This window comes from Aureobasidium subglaciale (assembly GCF_000721755.1).
Source record: "Aureobasidium subglaciale EXF-2481 unplaced genomic scaffold scaffold_27, whole genome shotgun sequence".
In the NCBI taxonomy this organism is placed as follows: domain Eukaryota; kingdom Fungi; phylum Ascomycota; class Dothideomycetes; order Dothideales; family Saccotheciaceae; genus Aureobasidium; species Aureobasidium subglaciale.
Window position 1 is genome coordinate 122,122 of NW_013566968.1, and position 14,911 is coordinate 137,032.

General features: G+C 52.9%; 5 protein-coding genes across 5 annotated transcripts; all 5 read right to left on the reverse strand.

Moving 5' to 3' along the window:
- Positions 1-709: 709 nt before the first annotated feature.
- On the reverse strand, positions 710-3,140 carry AUEXF2481DRAFT_69593 (uncharacterized protein; the record flags this gene model as incomplete). The annotated part of the gene is made up of 2 exons (XM_013484723.1): positions 710-3,049; positions 3,108-3,140. 2 exons carry the CDS (start codon positions 3,138-3,140, stop codon positions 710-712), a joined length of 2,373 nt encoding a protein of 790 aa, XP_013340177.1.
- A 1,647-nt stretch (positions 3,141-4,787) lies between these two features.
- Positions 4,788-5,494, reverse strand: AUEXF2481DRAFT_69570 (uncharacterized protein; the record flags this gene model as incomplete). Its single annotated transcript, XM_013484721.1, has 3 exons — positions 4,788-4,877; positions 4,934-5,127; positions 5,278-5,494. The coding sequence occupies 3 exons, from the start codon at positions 5,492-5,494 to the stop codon at positions 4,788-4,790; spliced, it is 501 nt and encodes a 166-aa protein (XP_013340175.1).
- Positions 5,495-5,876: 382 nt separating this feature from the next.
- On the reverse strand, positions 5,877-7,205 carry AUEXF2481DRAFT_457157 (uncharacterized protein). The gene is made up of 3 exons (XM_013484751.1): positions 6,419-7,205; positions 6,250-6,363; positions 5,877-6,195 (listed from the first exon to the last, which is right to left on the reverse strand). The coding sequence occupies exons 1-3, from the start codon at positions 6,942-6,944 to the stop codon at positions 6,152-6,154; spliced, it is 684 nt and encodes a 227-aa protein (XP_013340205.1). The 5' UTR covers positions 6,945-7,205; the 3' UTR covers positions 5,877-6,151.
- Positions 7,155-8,773, reverse strand: AUEXF2481DRAFT_43853 (uncharacterized protein). The gene has a single exon (XM_013484705.1). It carries the CDS (start codon positions 8,529-8,531, stop codon positions 7,467-7,469), a length of 1,065 nt encoding a protein of 354 aa, XP_013340159.1. The 5' UTR covers positions 8,532-8,773; the 3' UTR covers positions 7,155-7,466.
- Positions 8,774-9,330: 557 nt separating this feature from the next.
- AUEXF2481DRAFT_8342 (uncharacterized protein) lies at positions 9,331-12,435 on the reverse strand (the record flags this gene model as incomplete). Its single annotated transcript, XM_013484669.1, has 6 exons — positions 9,331-10,653; positions 10,705-11,303; positions 11,359-11,525; positions 11,578-11,870; positions 11,925-12,226; positions 12,282-12,435. 6 exons carry the CDS (start codon positions 12,433-12,435, stop codon positions 9,331-9,333), a joined length of 2,838 nt encoding a protein of 945 aa, XP_013340123.1.
- Between the last annotated feature and the right edge of the window lie 2,476 nt (positions 12,436-14,911).

Consider the following 14,911-nt stretch of genomic DNA (forward strand, 5'->3'; position numbering starts at 1 on the left):
CAGACGAGGTGGACGTGGACGTGGACGTGAATGAGACGGGGGTCAGGAAGGAGCGCTCGCACAGGCAGCCTGCGACATGGACAAGCGCCCGGCGCAGACGAGCAGAGAAGGCCGTTGCTACAAGAAAAAAAAAAAGAGACTGGGCCGACGTACCTTATGTGGTTGTGAATGGTCGTGACAGCACTGGTGTCGTTGTGTTTGATGCGTAGACAGGCAAGAGAAGTCCCAGCGTTCTGGCAGGGAGAAGTTGAATCCAAGCCCAAGCGTGCCCGCCAGCCAGAGCGGCCGTGCTTTTGCGACCTGCAACTGCCAAAAAAAACAATCTGCTTCATCCGCTCACTTGCGCGTCCTTTTGTCTTGGTCCTAATATCTAGCTATAGCCTGATGCAACCCGTCTCACCTCGATCAAGGCCTCGTATATATCGTGTCACATCCACCATCCACTTAATCTCCACCTTACTTTCACAATGCCTGTTCCAACTGCCATCACGTGGTCATCGCTGGGCTTTGTCAAAACAATACAACAATAATATGGTCATTCGTCCATGAGGTATCTACCTTTTTCCTGTACGCCTTCGCTATGCCTTTGTCCGTGCCCTGAATATCCTTCAGTCGGGCCACGTCCATAAACCAATCATTCGCTATACAACAAGAACGCCTTCGAAACATGTCATGTCAACGGCCGACTTTTGGCCATCACCACATTCCTTTAACCCAATCTTCTACCTCCAACAGTCACTTCTCGACTGTCTGTTCGCTGCCCTCCGATTGAAGGTCTGCCACTATACTCTCTTTCTGTGCCATTCCTCATCTCTTCGCCCAATGCCGTTAGCCAACCATTGCCGAGGTCAGTTTTTAACGTCTCGATCTTTTGTCGATAGACTTCACTGTTCACGCCAATCTCTTCGTCGTCTTCAGTCGGTACTGCAAGTCCTTCTATTGACATGCTCGAAGCTCCAGTGTCCAGTGGTGGTAAGCGAGGCGGCGACGATGTGGCCCGTACAAATCGCTGCTCCTCTGCCGAGACTGTAGCTTTGACAGCTGTGCGAGGTGAGGGCGGTCCATCATTCTGCGTAGATTGCTCGGAACCCATCTCGTGTGATAGCTCAACGATCCTCCTGCGGGTGCCCTTCTTTCTTCTCTGTGACGCTGTAGAGTAGTCACTAATTGACCTTGTCGACCCTTGAGTGTGTTCCGCCGCGGCCTGTCGTGATCGTTCACCTAGGTCGGGCATATTCAATGCATCGTCCGAGCGCTCGTCCTCAGGCACTGGAAGTGGAGTCGGTGCCGACGGCGGTTCTGGGGCACGGTCCACCAATTGCCTACGCTCGCTGTACGACGGAGCGGTAGAATCAATCTTGACGTCTTCGGTGTAGCCTGGTGTTGCCCGGAAGAGATTGAATATAGTGACTCTGTAGTTCGAATGCGTTCGGATAAACGGATTCTTTGCAACATAAATATCTTGCATCTCGGGCATTCTCGTGAGCCTCGCAAGCTCTGTAGGGTCCGTCAATTTATTGTCGCGCAGGTCAACACGCTCAAGAGAAAACAAGCGTTCGATCCCGGCAAGGGAGGTGAGGCGATTGGATCTGAGGTTGAGTGTGGTAATGGCGGGGAGTGGATTACGGAGCAGAGAGTGTAAGCTGTCAATCATGCAGTTGGAGAGGTTGAGTGCTCTCAAATTGGTTAATGAAGCAAGACTTTCGGGGATTTCGGTGAGAAGATTTGATGACAGGTCGAGCGAATGCAATGTTTGTGCTAGTGGGGCAAGGCTGTGAGCTGTAACGAATGTCAAGCTGTTGTCAGAAAGACTGAGGTGACGCAGAAAGCGCCACTTGGATGCAGGGACAATGCCCAGTGCGAGGAGATTGGAAGTACTATTCCGCGGTGTACTAGAATGAATGCTTGAGCCCGAGCTGCCCGACTCGCGTCTAAACTTGGGTGTGTTGCTACGTGGTTGATGTCCATGACCGTAGGATGAATTGTGTCGTGAGCTGGAGGGCCTTGACGGTGAAATGCTTCTCTGCCTCAAGCGGGGGGTCTTTTTGCCATCAGAAGATGCAGTCCGTGTCATGTTCACGGTCGAAAGTTGAGGGCTACCAATGGACGATCGTCTGGCATTTGCCATCGGTGAATTGGGCACTGAAGCAGATGCCAGTTCAGCTGCAGTTCTAACGCTGGGACTTGGCGCAGGCCATGCTACAGCCGGGGAGGAGGGTATAGGTGCTTTGGACGATCTGCGACGGCGCTTGTCCATGTCATCCAGGACGATGTTGATGGTGAGGTCAGCCAGATCGTCGATGCTGGCGCGCTTAACGGTAAGACTTCGTAGCTGCTCAGCCATACGGTCCCAGCCAAAGAGCTGTCGGAAGTCTACATCACAGATTTCCAGGGCACTGACATTCTTGAAAGCGAACAGTGGGACTGCCGTGTCAAAGGGGAACTCCTCGTAGCCAGCGATCAATTTGGAGCGATGGTCTGGGGACAGACGCAGACAGGGTATCTTTGTGAAGGCCGAGTACAAGTATTTCAGATCTTCCATCTCGGCAGCCTTTTGCTTCTCCTCCTTGTTCGACTGCCCGCTGAGGTTGAAGTGTGACCACATACTCGACATGGTGGACATGACACTGCGGACACTGGAGGATGATCGAACCGAGTCGGCATCTGAGCGGCCGCGCGACTTTGGAGCCGAGAGGAAGGAGACGTAGTTTCCAGGGGCGACGTCATTGTGGATGTTTTCGAGGCGGATAGTCATGGGGCCAACATTGATACCCAGTTCGTCGAAGCGGGACAGCAGGTAGAAGAGATGGTGAGGGGTCAAGGTCAACTTGACGGGCTTGACGGTCTGCGAGGTGAAGCTGAGATAAGGGAGCGACAGAGCGGCAGCAAAGGTGCTGGCCGAAGAGGTCGACGACGAGGCAGAAGGAGCGGCGGGCGGGCTCATGGCCGTAGAGGCGATAGGGGAGGTGACATTTTGGGATCCGCGCCTCTGCAATTGCAGCGCGTTGGCCAGGGCCTTTTCATGTGTCCGTACAAAGTAGGCGAGTTGCTACGAGGGCGTGCGTTAGCCTTGGACAGCGACGACGACAGCCATCTGCTGTGTTTACCTTTATGAATTGGTGGCCATCCTCAGTGTCCATGTTTTGGAAAGGCCGGGCTCTCTATGCATGGGAACAGGAGTAACGGCAAGGGTGCAAGCAAGCAAGGAAGAGGGAAGGAAAAGGCTGCGGCGATATGGATAATTGTGCTATCTCCCCAGAGCGCACTATGCAGTCGCAATAGCAGCGCAGAGCCAGACAGACAGATGAACAAGTCCAAGATGGTAGGACGCGGCTCGGTATGACGGTTTGAAACGTTGGAGACTTCGAAACAGTCAAAAGTGGTCGTGTTGGAGGCCGCAGACCACCAAATTTGTTAAACCCTTCGCCTCGTACTCTAGACCGACACCTTTCGTGACCTTGCTGCTGCGCCGGCGACGTGACCTGTCGCCATCAGAAACTAGCCGGCTGCCACCAACACCTTCCAGCAATCACATGCCGTGCTAAGTTACTCCTTTACGTTTACAGCCACCTCTTGTCATTCTCCCTTTTTCTCTGTCTCCAAAGAGTCCGCCTACGCCATACTCCGTAGTCGAGTCCACACACAACGCGGCAAGCTCTCCGAAAGGCTGGGACAACAAGGGTCCCGCACAGACAGACAGCAATCTCCGTCTGCTCGTGGCCCGCCCATCTCAATTCAGGCAATCATGATGGCCATGGTTCACGCGCCGACAAGCCTGACATGGTCTTGTAATTACTTCTCCTCTGACCTGTGCAATCACATCGTCAACATCATTTTTCAGCTTGTATTTCTTCCACGCATCAACGCCGTCTACTTATTGTCATCTGAACATGCAACCAATCAGGATCCGCTACATGCACATCATGAAAGCTCGTGCATCCAGCCTCTCATCCCAAGTCTCCAACAAGGCTGCATGAATTACAGACCCTACTCCCGGCTCATGCCTATTCATCCCTCACAGCGTAGCACTGCTGTACGTAGTCGATTACGTCTTTTCTGAATAGCTTCAATTTGGTTGACTCTCGGTCGGCCCGCTGTGGATAATCTGTCAAATCTGCACCGCCGTTTTCCATTCTGTATTTCCCGTCGGCTTTGCAGTTGAAACAGAGCAGCATCGTGTTTGCTCGGATCAAAGGATGACTCGACGGATTTGAGCTTTGTGCGCTTTCTTGCCGACATACAGCTCGGCCGTAGGTCTGGAAGCCATTGTTGTATGCTGTTCAGGCATCGGTAGCGACTTTGAAATTGACATGCAAGCCCTACATCTCCAGATGGTCGGTCTGCAATGCGCACGGCATATCACATCCCATTGTCGACTGGGCATTGCTTGGCTGATTGCTTTGGGATCGTGTTAATTGGAGGAACACGCAGCGACGGAACACCTTACCGTTTGCATGTCGGAAAAGACCTGTTGTTTTCCTTCAAGCTCCATGGACCATGCCGAGTGATGTTGTCCTTGCACTTGGAAATCACGATAGACTGCATCGAGACTGGAAAGCGTGAGATGATGAAACAAATGAAATGTGATCTTTGTACAAGTACGCTGGAATAGTAAGAAAAAGAGGTACATGGGATCTTTTCTTCGTCGGTTACTTCTAGAAAGCGGGCTCCAATATGACGTGTGACCTTCTCTTCGTCCAGTCGGCATAAGACTACGACGGCGTTGACGGTACGCCCGGTCGGCTCCCTCATAAATGCGGCAAAACACCTTTCGATTGAAAAGGCATTTAGTCCTTCTTGGCAGGCTTGCTCTGGACCATGAAGCCACCCTTGTAGTCCTCGGCAGAGATACCGGTGATAGGCTCGACGTTGTTCTCCTGTAGTTGCCGTTGTCAGCTACTATACTGCCGGTCAGTGCTTGTAAGGGACGAACCTTAAGGTATGCGTCGGAGGCCTCTTGGTACTCCTTGGTCATGGTTCCGGGCGAGCCTCTGGCACCGGCACGGATACCGAAGAACAGAACGGCGGTGACACCGAGACCACCCATGGTGTACCAGAAGACCTGCTTACCCTCACCGGGAGGAGTTTGAGAGCGGGGACCGTGGGGACCGAAAGCGATCCAGTATGCTGCGCGAAATGACGTGTCAGAGCTTATTTCGAGACTCAATTGTGCAAATCACGATCTGATGATCAATTGGCGAGCTCAACAGACTCAGCCGACACGAAGGAGCTCGCCAATTGGACGTGTATGGGCTTCGAGACAAAAAGTCGACATACCGGCCTTCTTCTCTTGCAGGGTCATCTCGGTCCAGTCAACCTTCATGCGGTCTCTGAGGGCCATCCACAGATCGGCCTGCTCCTGAGGAGGCATGGCCTCCCATCTCTTCTCAATGTTTGCGAGGGTAGGGTTGGAGATGGCGTGAGCACGGCGGGTCTGGGTTGCGCGCACCGACGAACGCAGAGCGGCGGCGGCGGTACCAGTGGTGCGGAGCATAGAAGTGCGCATTTTGTCGGTTATGTATCGGGGGAGAGGCGTGAAAGAGGAGATTCGTCTATACAGGGCGGGGCGCGACTGAGGGTGATGATGCTGCAGCAATTCATGAGGCCGGTTGTCGAGAGAAAGCTCTCGGAACCAACCGCTGACCACGCCAAGACCTTTACCCACGATCACCTTTTTCCTTCCATCCTCCCGTTTCCTCCCTGTCATTATACGTCGGGACAGGCTCCCCTTGTCATGGTTCAATCTGACTGGAGCAGGAACTTCCGTACTATGACAGAGACCGGGTGGAATCGACCTTGCAAGACATACCCTCACTTGTTGGTACTATTTGCTTGGTGACTTTAAAGAACCACCCGCAACCTCCATTCCGCGTCTTCCGACCGGGAAGTGAGTGATATTGCATCAATACAACCCCCTTTGGAAGTATAGCCACAATTGCAATGACCCCATAGCAGGCTGCGATCGTTCGTGTAATGCGCTGCTGCTCCATTGAACATAGCCTCATCATAAACAAGCGAGCTATCAGCAGCGCAGCTCATTCGGTAAGACCGCCAAAGACTCTCATATCGTGGTCTTCTCTCCAGGCGCCCTGGGCCGTGTTGGAACCTTGTTCTGTACTCACAGCTTCTGCCGTGTTTCTGGTGACGAGGTTCATGGTGTGCTGTCCGTCTCACTCCAGGGTGTGTAAGTCGTCTCTGTGTGAGCTTTAGTCTTCGACATTGTAGTGTCAAGAACACTTTTAATCTTACGTCGGTGAGTGTCTTCGTCTTCCTCGGCGATCATTTCGGTCTGCATTGGAGCGGCGAAGGAGTAGTTTTCGTTTGCCGAATGTGGATCCTGAGCATATTGGGTGGGTGTCGTTCCTGCATGTTCCATCAGCACCGTTTCTGAGAGTGTCCATATTGCCAAAGGACTTACGAGCACCGACGTCTCGGTTCTCCTTTGGAACGATCTCGGCTGCCTTTGCATCAAAGATGCTCACCCTGATCACATCGGCAACAGCAAGTTGCTGGCCAGTCTGAGAATGGTAGGCAGCATAACGAGAAACACAAAGTCTCGCCAATGTCTCTGGACCTTGCCAGTGATAATCATCATAGTGCGCGTCGCACCACTGCAGCAATACACTTCTCGCGAACGATAGAGCCGTGTCGTGGATGAAAAAAGCAGATTGTGGCATCGGACGCTCCGAGGTCTCGTTGGTCACACGCAACATGACGACGTGAATTGCTTGAGGCCCGTTGTAAGCTGTCTTGTCGGGCTCCGCGCGCCGGAAGCGGTTGGTAGTTTCTAGGAGCTGTGGGTCGATGTGAGTGTCTGGGAGACTGTCGATGTGGTCGGAGTGGTCCTTCTTGCGTTTACGTGCAGAAGGTTCGTCTTGCAAGGAAGCAGATGGGTCGCAACTCATAATGTATGGGTCGTCGATTGAATCTTGCGCACCTGGCATGCCGTCGGTGGGTGTGATGTAGTGTAGTGAAGTGGGTGAGAATGGGTTGTGATAAATTACAACTTGAGGATCGAAGTAGATGTGTGGAATGATGTCCGAACGGATGTGTTGAGTTTATGAAAGATGCGTGGGAGATGTTACCAGTTGGTGGAGAGTGGGCGATATAATAAACTGTTGTAGCAATGAGAAATGCAACATTCAAGGAGTGTTGTTTGCTTCACATTGGACAAGAAAGAGTAGAAATCGGCGCGCCGGAATATGTTGGTGGTGTCTGAGACAGAGCAGAACGAATGTTATATTCGAAAGGCACGTGAAATATCTGTCTCGCGACTTCCCTGCCATGTGTTTGTGAGAGCGCCTGCCTTGTGTGGTCAGGAACTGCTCACTATTTCGGTAATCTATAACGCCTTGTCCATGCAATAACCGTGACCTTTCTTGATGCATGTATTTGAACGCCAATTGCCCTCCACATGCCCAGCGCAAGAAAACAAACACCCATATATTGTGGAACCAACAAGAAGATTAAGCAGCAATCTTTTCCTCCAACCCTCTTCTCAGTACTTCAAAGACTTGCTCAAAGCCTCCAACGACGTCACGGCATTCCCTGGCGCAATACCTTCCTGCAAGTCGTTGATCCCAGTTCTCTTTTTCAATACGCCATTGTGCTTGGTCGGCCAAGTCATTTTCCCGACGCATCTCGGAGACCATTAGTTGAGTGTTCCTCAAGTGACGGGCAGCACTGGCGGTAGTTTGGCGGCCCATTTGCAGCGAGTCCGATAGGGCAGCCAGGGTTTGCATCAAGTCGGTGGTTTCGCGATCGAGGCGTGAGAGATTATGCAAAGCACGAGGGTCGGGGGCGGGTAAGTCTTGGATAACTTGGCTGATTGCAGGCACCACTTCGTCGTCGATGATCTGGAAATCCAAAGGGGCACCAAAGCCAAGAGGCGCGAACAAAGAGGCAGAAAGGGAAGCGAACTGTTTTGTCTGCTGAATGATGTGTGACGACAGACTATTAGTAGATGTGGTAAGGCGCTGGGTGTGGGCTTCTAATAATTGCTGAGGAGGCAGGTTCTGCAGGGCGACGAGGGTACGGGAGATGGTGTCTGGGTTCTGGTGTGAAGCAGGGTTGGCCAGGCGTGAGATGTTGGCCATGGCATCCTCAAGCTCCAGGGAGAAGATGTTTGAGGTATCCAAATCCGCGTCTCTCGAGGTTGGACGGGAGAAGTTGCGATGTGGTAATGCGTCGTTTATCTTTTGGCCGACATGGACTCCACTGTCTCGCGGTCCTTCATCTTCAGCCGCACCGTCTTGCGTTCCTTCATCTGGGATATGCTCCGTTCCAGCGTCTTGCATGGTGCCAGGTTCAGCTTCACCATCATAGTCCCAATCATCCTCATCCGAGTCGGCAAAGTCGAGTTCGTCGGCAAGATTGCCCATGCCAGTTGCGCCGGCCGAGGCGTCCAGATGACTTGCAAAGTCCTGGCTGCCATTGGAGAAGCGTGAGGCCGTCGACAAGCGATTACTCGACGGAGATGTGCTGTTGTGTGAAAAGGACCGCCGCAGCGGCGTAAGGGGTGGCGACGTCATGCTGTGTTTGCGAGAAGGCCTGTCGTGCGAAAGGAATGGGGTCGGTGACGGCCTGCTGCCTTGTACTCCGGGTGCAGGTGGTATGCGCGTGACTATTGCTGCGTTGCTAGATACCTCATCTTCTTGTCCTCGAGAGATGTTGGACAGGAGTCGGCGTGTTGGGGTCCCGCAGAGAGATAGACGGGGCAGTCTTTGGGGTTGTAACTATGGAGAGAGATTGGTGATCGCATACATCAACAGCGTTGGCAGCCGCGACGGCCAAGGTGTTGTCAAAGCTTCCGTCATCTTTAGCTATTCTCGTCACACCCCTGAATCTGGTCCCTGGGTACATGCATGGCTACTTCACATCCTCACGTCTTCGCATCATTTCCTTGGTGAGCTTGTGCGAATCTTGACCGAGTATTAAGTATGATGCTCCTATGTTCTAGAGCTATGTATAGCTGTTTTACGCAGCCTGAACCCGCCATCTTCACTGCTCGCCAGTGCTATCGCTGCATCCTTGCATCCATGCTTGGACCAAGATCAGCGAAAGCTACGAAATAAGAGATTGAGAGCGAGCGTAGAAAGACAAAAAGACGCAAGAAAAGGAAGAAGAAAAGAAGACTGCCCGCCCACTTCTGCCGTAGCATGTCTTGACGAGTCTGTAAATCATAAGGCCATCCCGCGTGAGACAGTGGTATATACCCCCAACGCCTTCAGCACCCCTTCGCCTTTGCAAACCCTCCTTCATACTTCGCAACCGGTTAGGCTTCCATAAAACAAAGGAGATTTTCGGTAATAATGCGGTGCTTGAAGACTCTCACGAATCAGACTCAACTTCGGCGCCGTGACCAGGACTCTTCCATCTCTTCCTCCAGAAGCGTAGTCCTCTCAGTCTGCTTCGGCTGCGACTCTCCCGAATTCCAGAAGGTCGTTGTGACATGCCGCGGTGGTCGTCGCCCTCATCTCCATGCTCTGACGTGATGTGGGATACCGAATTTAGTTTACCTGCACGTACTTCGGGAATGCTCATGATATCAGGTGCCGAGTGCGAGATGCGTTCTCTCCCGTGCAGGTCTGGACTGGAGTTTGGATGTAAAAACGGGTTCTCCGTTGAGAGTACTGGAGGTGGCTGTATTGCTTTGGGGGTCCCTCCCTCCATCTCTTCCACAGAAGAGGGTCGTGTAGAGCCTGGGGATTGCGCGCATGTGGTTGTCGTCGCAGTCGCGTTACTAGTAGCATGACTGCGAGATGCAGGCACAGACGAAGGCACGCCAGGTTGAGCGGGTGCTGGGAACGGCCGTATAGTTTGCCTGTTGGGCGAAGGCGGTGGCTTCATTGGTGAGTCTGGTTCTTGCTTACTTTGTGTCGTCTGACTGCGAACAAGGATCGTTGTCAGAGAAGCGTCGCCGCTGCCACGCCGGCCATTATCGTAGGTCTGGTTCTCAATGCGCGAGAAACTACTGAGTTGACCCAACTGCAACTGTTCTAGCTGCTCGAGCGCGGCATCTTTCGAAGAACGGCGCGAGTTCGTATGCTGGTGGAAGGGAACCGAGTATGGTGCGTGGAAGCTCGAAGTGCTGGTTTTCTTTTTGTTACCCTTGATGGGAGATGCGGATGTCGGACGGACTCTTGTAGCCGATGATGGCGACGCTGGCTCTGCATTCGACCGAATATGGTCAGGTTTCGGTGCATCACTTTGTGACTGCGACGTACGAGATGGTCCGAAAAGCGAATCTCGTTCGGGAGGGATGTCGTCTTCGTTGCTGTCTTCGGGTTCCTCCTCAGGTACGGAGAGAGGTGTCCGTCGAGGTGATGGCTGAGCAATTGGGCTAGCCACAATGGACCCTCTTCTCATCTTCTCGACATGGATCTTCTCCTCCCAGATTGTTCGGTTGGTCTCGATCTCGACGGTCGCGAATTTCATGGCTGGCAGGATGGCTGTTATACCTTCGAAAAGAGGGCCAGCAAATATGCTCATGAAGCCAATCTGAGACTCTGCTAGTTTAACTAAATCTTCTCTGTCAGGCGGACCTCCGAACAGACAAGTCGGCAGATTGAGCTCCTTCTCCATGGCACCTTGGTTAGAAAATTCATCGGTAAGGATTACAGCCCATCGCGCTGCAACGGCGTATTTGCGAGCCTATACAATATTAGCGGATGCCTAAACAGGCATGTTGATCTCGTTACGTACCACGTTGCTGATGTCGGCGCATTTCATCAACAATCCGCAGACGAGATCCCTAGTCTCCTCAAGAGCCTTCGGTGTCCAACCCTCAATGCTGTCGTCATTTGAAGAGAACTTTTCCTGAAGGTTGCCCATATCAATCATGTACTTGAAGTGCAGACCCATGTCGGTAGCCAAGATGGAATTGATCATCAGCTTGCGCATAGGAATGTCAGCGAAAGCTTGAGGCCAGTATCTGCGGAGGATCTGTGAGTAGGCCGCGCAATGGAATGCCTCCAAGACCGAACGATCATTGTACAGCTGAGCAAGTGGCGCATTAAGAGCTACCAAGAAGGCATTGTTCACACCAGGGTGACCAACGTCGTGGCCGATCGCGGAAATGAGCAGTGTCAATGCATCAAAAGGCTGTAGCAAAGACGCCACTGGCGCAAGGTCCTCCCTAGGAGTCTGCTCATTCTGCGAATTTGGATAAGGAGGCAGAATACCGATCTGTAGAAGGAAATAAAAGACAGCCTGCAGAACGTCGACGATGTGACGGAAATTGTGATATAGCACGAAATCGTTGTAGGCGTGTCTGCAAGCAAAAAGAAAGACGGTAAGATCATCTGTGACTCTAAGTCAATCTCAAGGGAATCAAGTCTGGGGCGGCTTCAAACATACCCGTGGAAATACGCCACTTTTCCAGTTCTGGCATCTGCAGGGCGTGTTCTAGGATTGTCAAGGCAGCGTAGAGAAGTTCGTCTGAATCGAAATCATGGGCAGAGAAACTCCACGTCCCCACAGCTTCGGCCACGAGTGCCTTTCTGCTGGGTTCAATCTTGAGCTCGCTAGATATGTGTCAGCAAATCAGCGGATGACTGGAAGGTTCTTGCCACCAACCTTGGATCGATGCACTCGCCCACAGAGTCGGGATTGCAAATGCCGTTCATCAGGCCGGAGACCATGACCTCTCTTAAGTAAGCATAAGGTCGTTCTTCGTCTATTCCAACCCATGACAGCTTTCGGTTTCTTTTCTGGAGTACGAAACCGGCTTCCTCACGTGCAACCTCCTTGTAGGTCCGGTATGCATGGACAGCCAGGCCTTGAACTCTGTCGACTCCGAGCGGGCTCGGAAGTACGTCGATAGCACCGGCATCCAAGAAGCGAGACATGCGCATAGGCTCGGCTAGTAACTGCAGTCGGTCGTCAGACGTCGTTAAGACAGTGACTGATGGCAATGTACTTACGTCGGTCTTGCCAGCAAGAACAGCGATTGGAATTACTAGCCTGGAACGAACACGTTGTTGGATCTCTGAGGCCAAATAGGCTAGCAGATGAACACCATAAACATCACTCGGCTCGTTTCGCTCAACCTTTGGTCGTTTCCCGGCTAACGGCGAAGGAGGGTTTGCGTCCCACGAAGTTCTACGAATCGCAGGTTCATCGTCTTGTGGCATATCGAGGAGTAGGACGATCGGGTTAGGATTGCGCGGTTCGTCGAGTTGTGCAATGGTCGTCAAGCAGGACACGCCGTCAGCGCAGATGTGGGCTATGCGACGTGATCAGAAGAGGGGAATATGGAGCGGCAGTTGCAATGGACCTACCTTGTCCAAAGGCAGACATGATTGTGCGAATATTGTGATCGGTCTCATTAGAGGCATGCTCTTGTTTCCATCCATCAAGATCCTTGCTGCTCAGGAAGCCTGTCATGGGGGCCTTGCGGTCCACGTAGACGACGGTAAAGGCATTGCCCGTCATGGTTGCTCGGTTCGGATCGGCCTTGAGGCCTCTATCGCATTGCGCAGTCGAGTAGAAGTCGCCAAAGTCGGGCAGATCAGCACATTCGGCAGGAAGCAAAGCAGTGTCTCAGAATCGGGGGAGCAGGTCAGACAGTCGGGTGGGAGGTGTAGCTGTCGCGTCGCGGTGGATGGAATTGGAGGAGATTGGCGACGAGTCGTCGGGGGTGTTTGGGCGGCGTGTGTATGCGAGGCAGTCGGCCAGGAATGTGGGAAAAGCCAGGCCGTCGAGGTCAGGGCCTCGTGGTGGTATGCGGGTCGTTTGAGAAGGTAAAGATACAGAAGTCAAGGAAACGAAGAGCGCACTATCAAATGGACATGTCACGCGAGAGAAGGCATCCGGAAAAAGGAGAGGCAGCGAGTATGGCAGTAACGACGAGGTAACGTCGAGGCAACGGTCGAGAGCTGGAAGCGTAAGAGGTGCTTCCCCCACTCGAGGAAGCTGCGCTGCAGCGAGCGAGTCGACTCGGCGAGGGTGATTATCTCACCACGCCGTTGCAACCACCTCCCCAATTGTGGCCCATCCTGAGCTGGACGTTGTCGCTTGACAATCCCGTCGTCCGTCTCCCGCGCAATCGCTCCCGTACGCGCCTCTACACAACTGTTCTATGGTTTTGCGCAGCTGGCCCTCTGTCCTCTTTCCCATCTCGAGGCGCATCGCTTTGGGCAGCCTGCAGCAAAGGCAGGTGCGCGTCAGCGTCAGTGTCAATAATGTCGTGCCAAGGCTTCGATTTGTTCCACGTCGCTTCCATTCCGAACATCTATACCCAACTGGGTCCTCTGAGCGAACGATGACGGTGCCGCTAGACGATCGTATTCCAATAGCTGGCCCTGCCTGTTACTGCTTCAGTTTCCAATACTTCAACAACCCGACACTTTCGCTATCGCGCGCTGCCACCGTTGCGCTGCCCTCGGACGGCCAAAACTGCCGATGTGACTTGCAACACGGCAACGCGCTGCCTGTTCATCGCGCTTAGACCGCTTGCAATCGCGCCGCTCGCCGTCCGATGTGTCGCTTGGTCAGGAGTCCGGACAACGGCCATGTATGTATCGGTAAGGTTAATCCCACGCCTAAGCCAAACAGACTTTGGCTTAGCTATCCCATGTCAACCTCAGGCAGCGCCACACGTAACGTCTTCCTCCATATTTACCCATATGCACGTAAGGCTTGATGGCGTTGGATATGACCATCGTATTGAATGCAACCGTCTTTCTGGAAGACAGCTGTGTCTTCGGCCGTTGCGTACATCGTAGAGCAAGGATTTGGCTGTCACGACACGGTTGTGATTGATGGGCTCTCCCTGACACTACTCGGGCCTAATTGTGGATGCGCCTGGCCTTCTCCATAGTCGCAAGTCTGTCAATCCAAGACGCGGGTCACCGAAAGCCTTCAACGTTCAGGTACCAGGAGCAAGAGCAAGAGCATGTCGCTGGAATGGCTGTATAAGTATGACCATGCCTCTTGATTCAATTACCCAAGCAAGTAGGGTAGAATTCTTGCTCAGTTGGCAATCTTCGCGTGCCAACCTAGATGCTAGCCTGTTGACAGGCCTCGTCTGTGAACCACGACCAAGGATTCGCCATTGTCATGATTGATTGCTTCGCTTACCTGCCCGACCCAAAGGCTTTTCGATTGTCTTTGTTTTCCAGTTGAGGCCTCAGAAGAACTGTCTGATGTTCACAGCTGCCACGTGTGAAGGGGTACCTGGTATACGAGCTGAAACAGTGGGATGTAATTAGACAAGAAGCGTTCTCTGACTCGCCTGTCAGACATGTAGGTAGGCAGATCTTCTTGGAAATATAGCAAAGCAAGCAGAAAGCCGTTACAGGTTTAGACTGATACAGTATTCAGAAGACATCTCCATGACGAACAGGATCAGAATGACAGGCGCTCGTGAGAAGCGTATTCATGTCGGTCACATTGTGGCTTGTGTAATCAGGTGCATGTTCGAGGTTGTTGGTAGAGCTAATGCGAGATCAAGGTGCGGGGACGTGACGCTGCTCCCCACTTCCGAATGCATCGATTAAACACGGTCAACATAGACCGCTTCTCTCAACACGACCTGTCCACCTCTTTATTCGCCTCATACACATCTCGAATCTTCTCGGACAGTCTATGCGACTGTCCTATTTCCACACTCCGCCCAAGACAGCATCTCCTTGTTGGCCAAACAGGCTTCGGGTTTGACCGATAGCAGCGTCACGTACACCCTGCAGGCGGCAGCACCACCCGGCCTTCACTCCTGCTGCACCAGTGTCGCAGTCTCGCTTGAACTCGTGCGGCCTCCGACGTACTGCGTCTGAGACACGTACTCACCGCATCTCCAGCGACGCCTGCCGCAACAGCTCCTATCTTCGTCACCGCCGTCTTTCGTCCGCCTCACACCCCTTAACGCCGTCTCGTCCACTTGCCGACTCTGTCTGCGAGTGGTCTACCA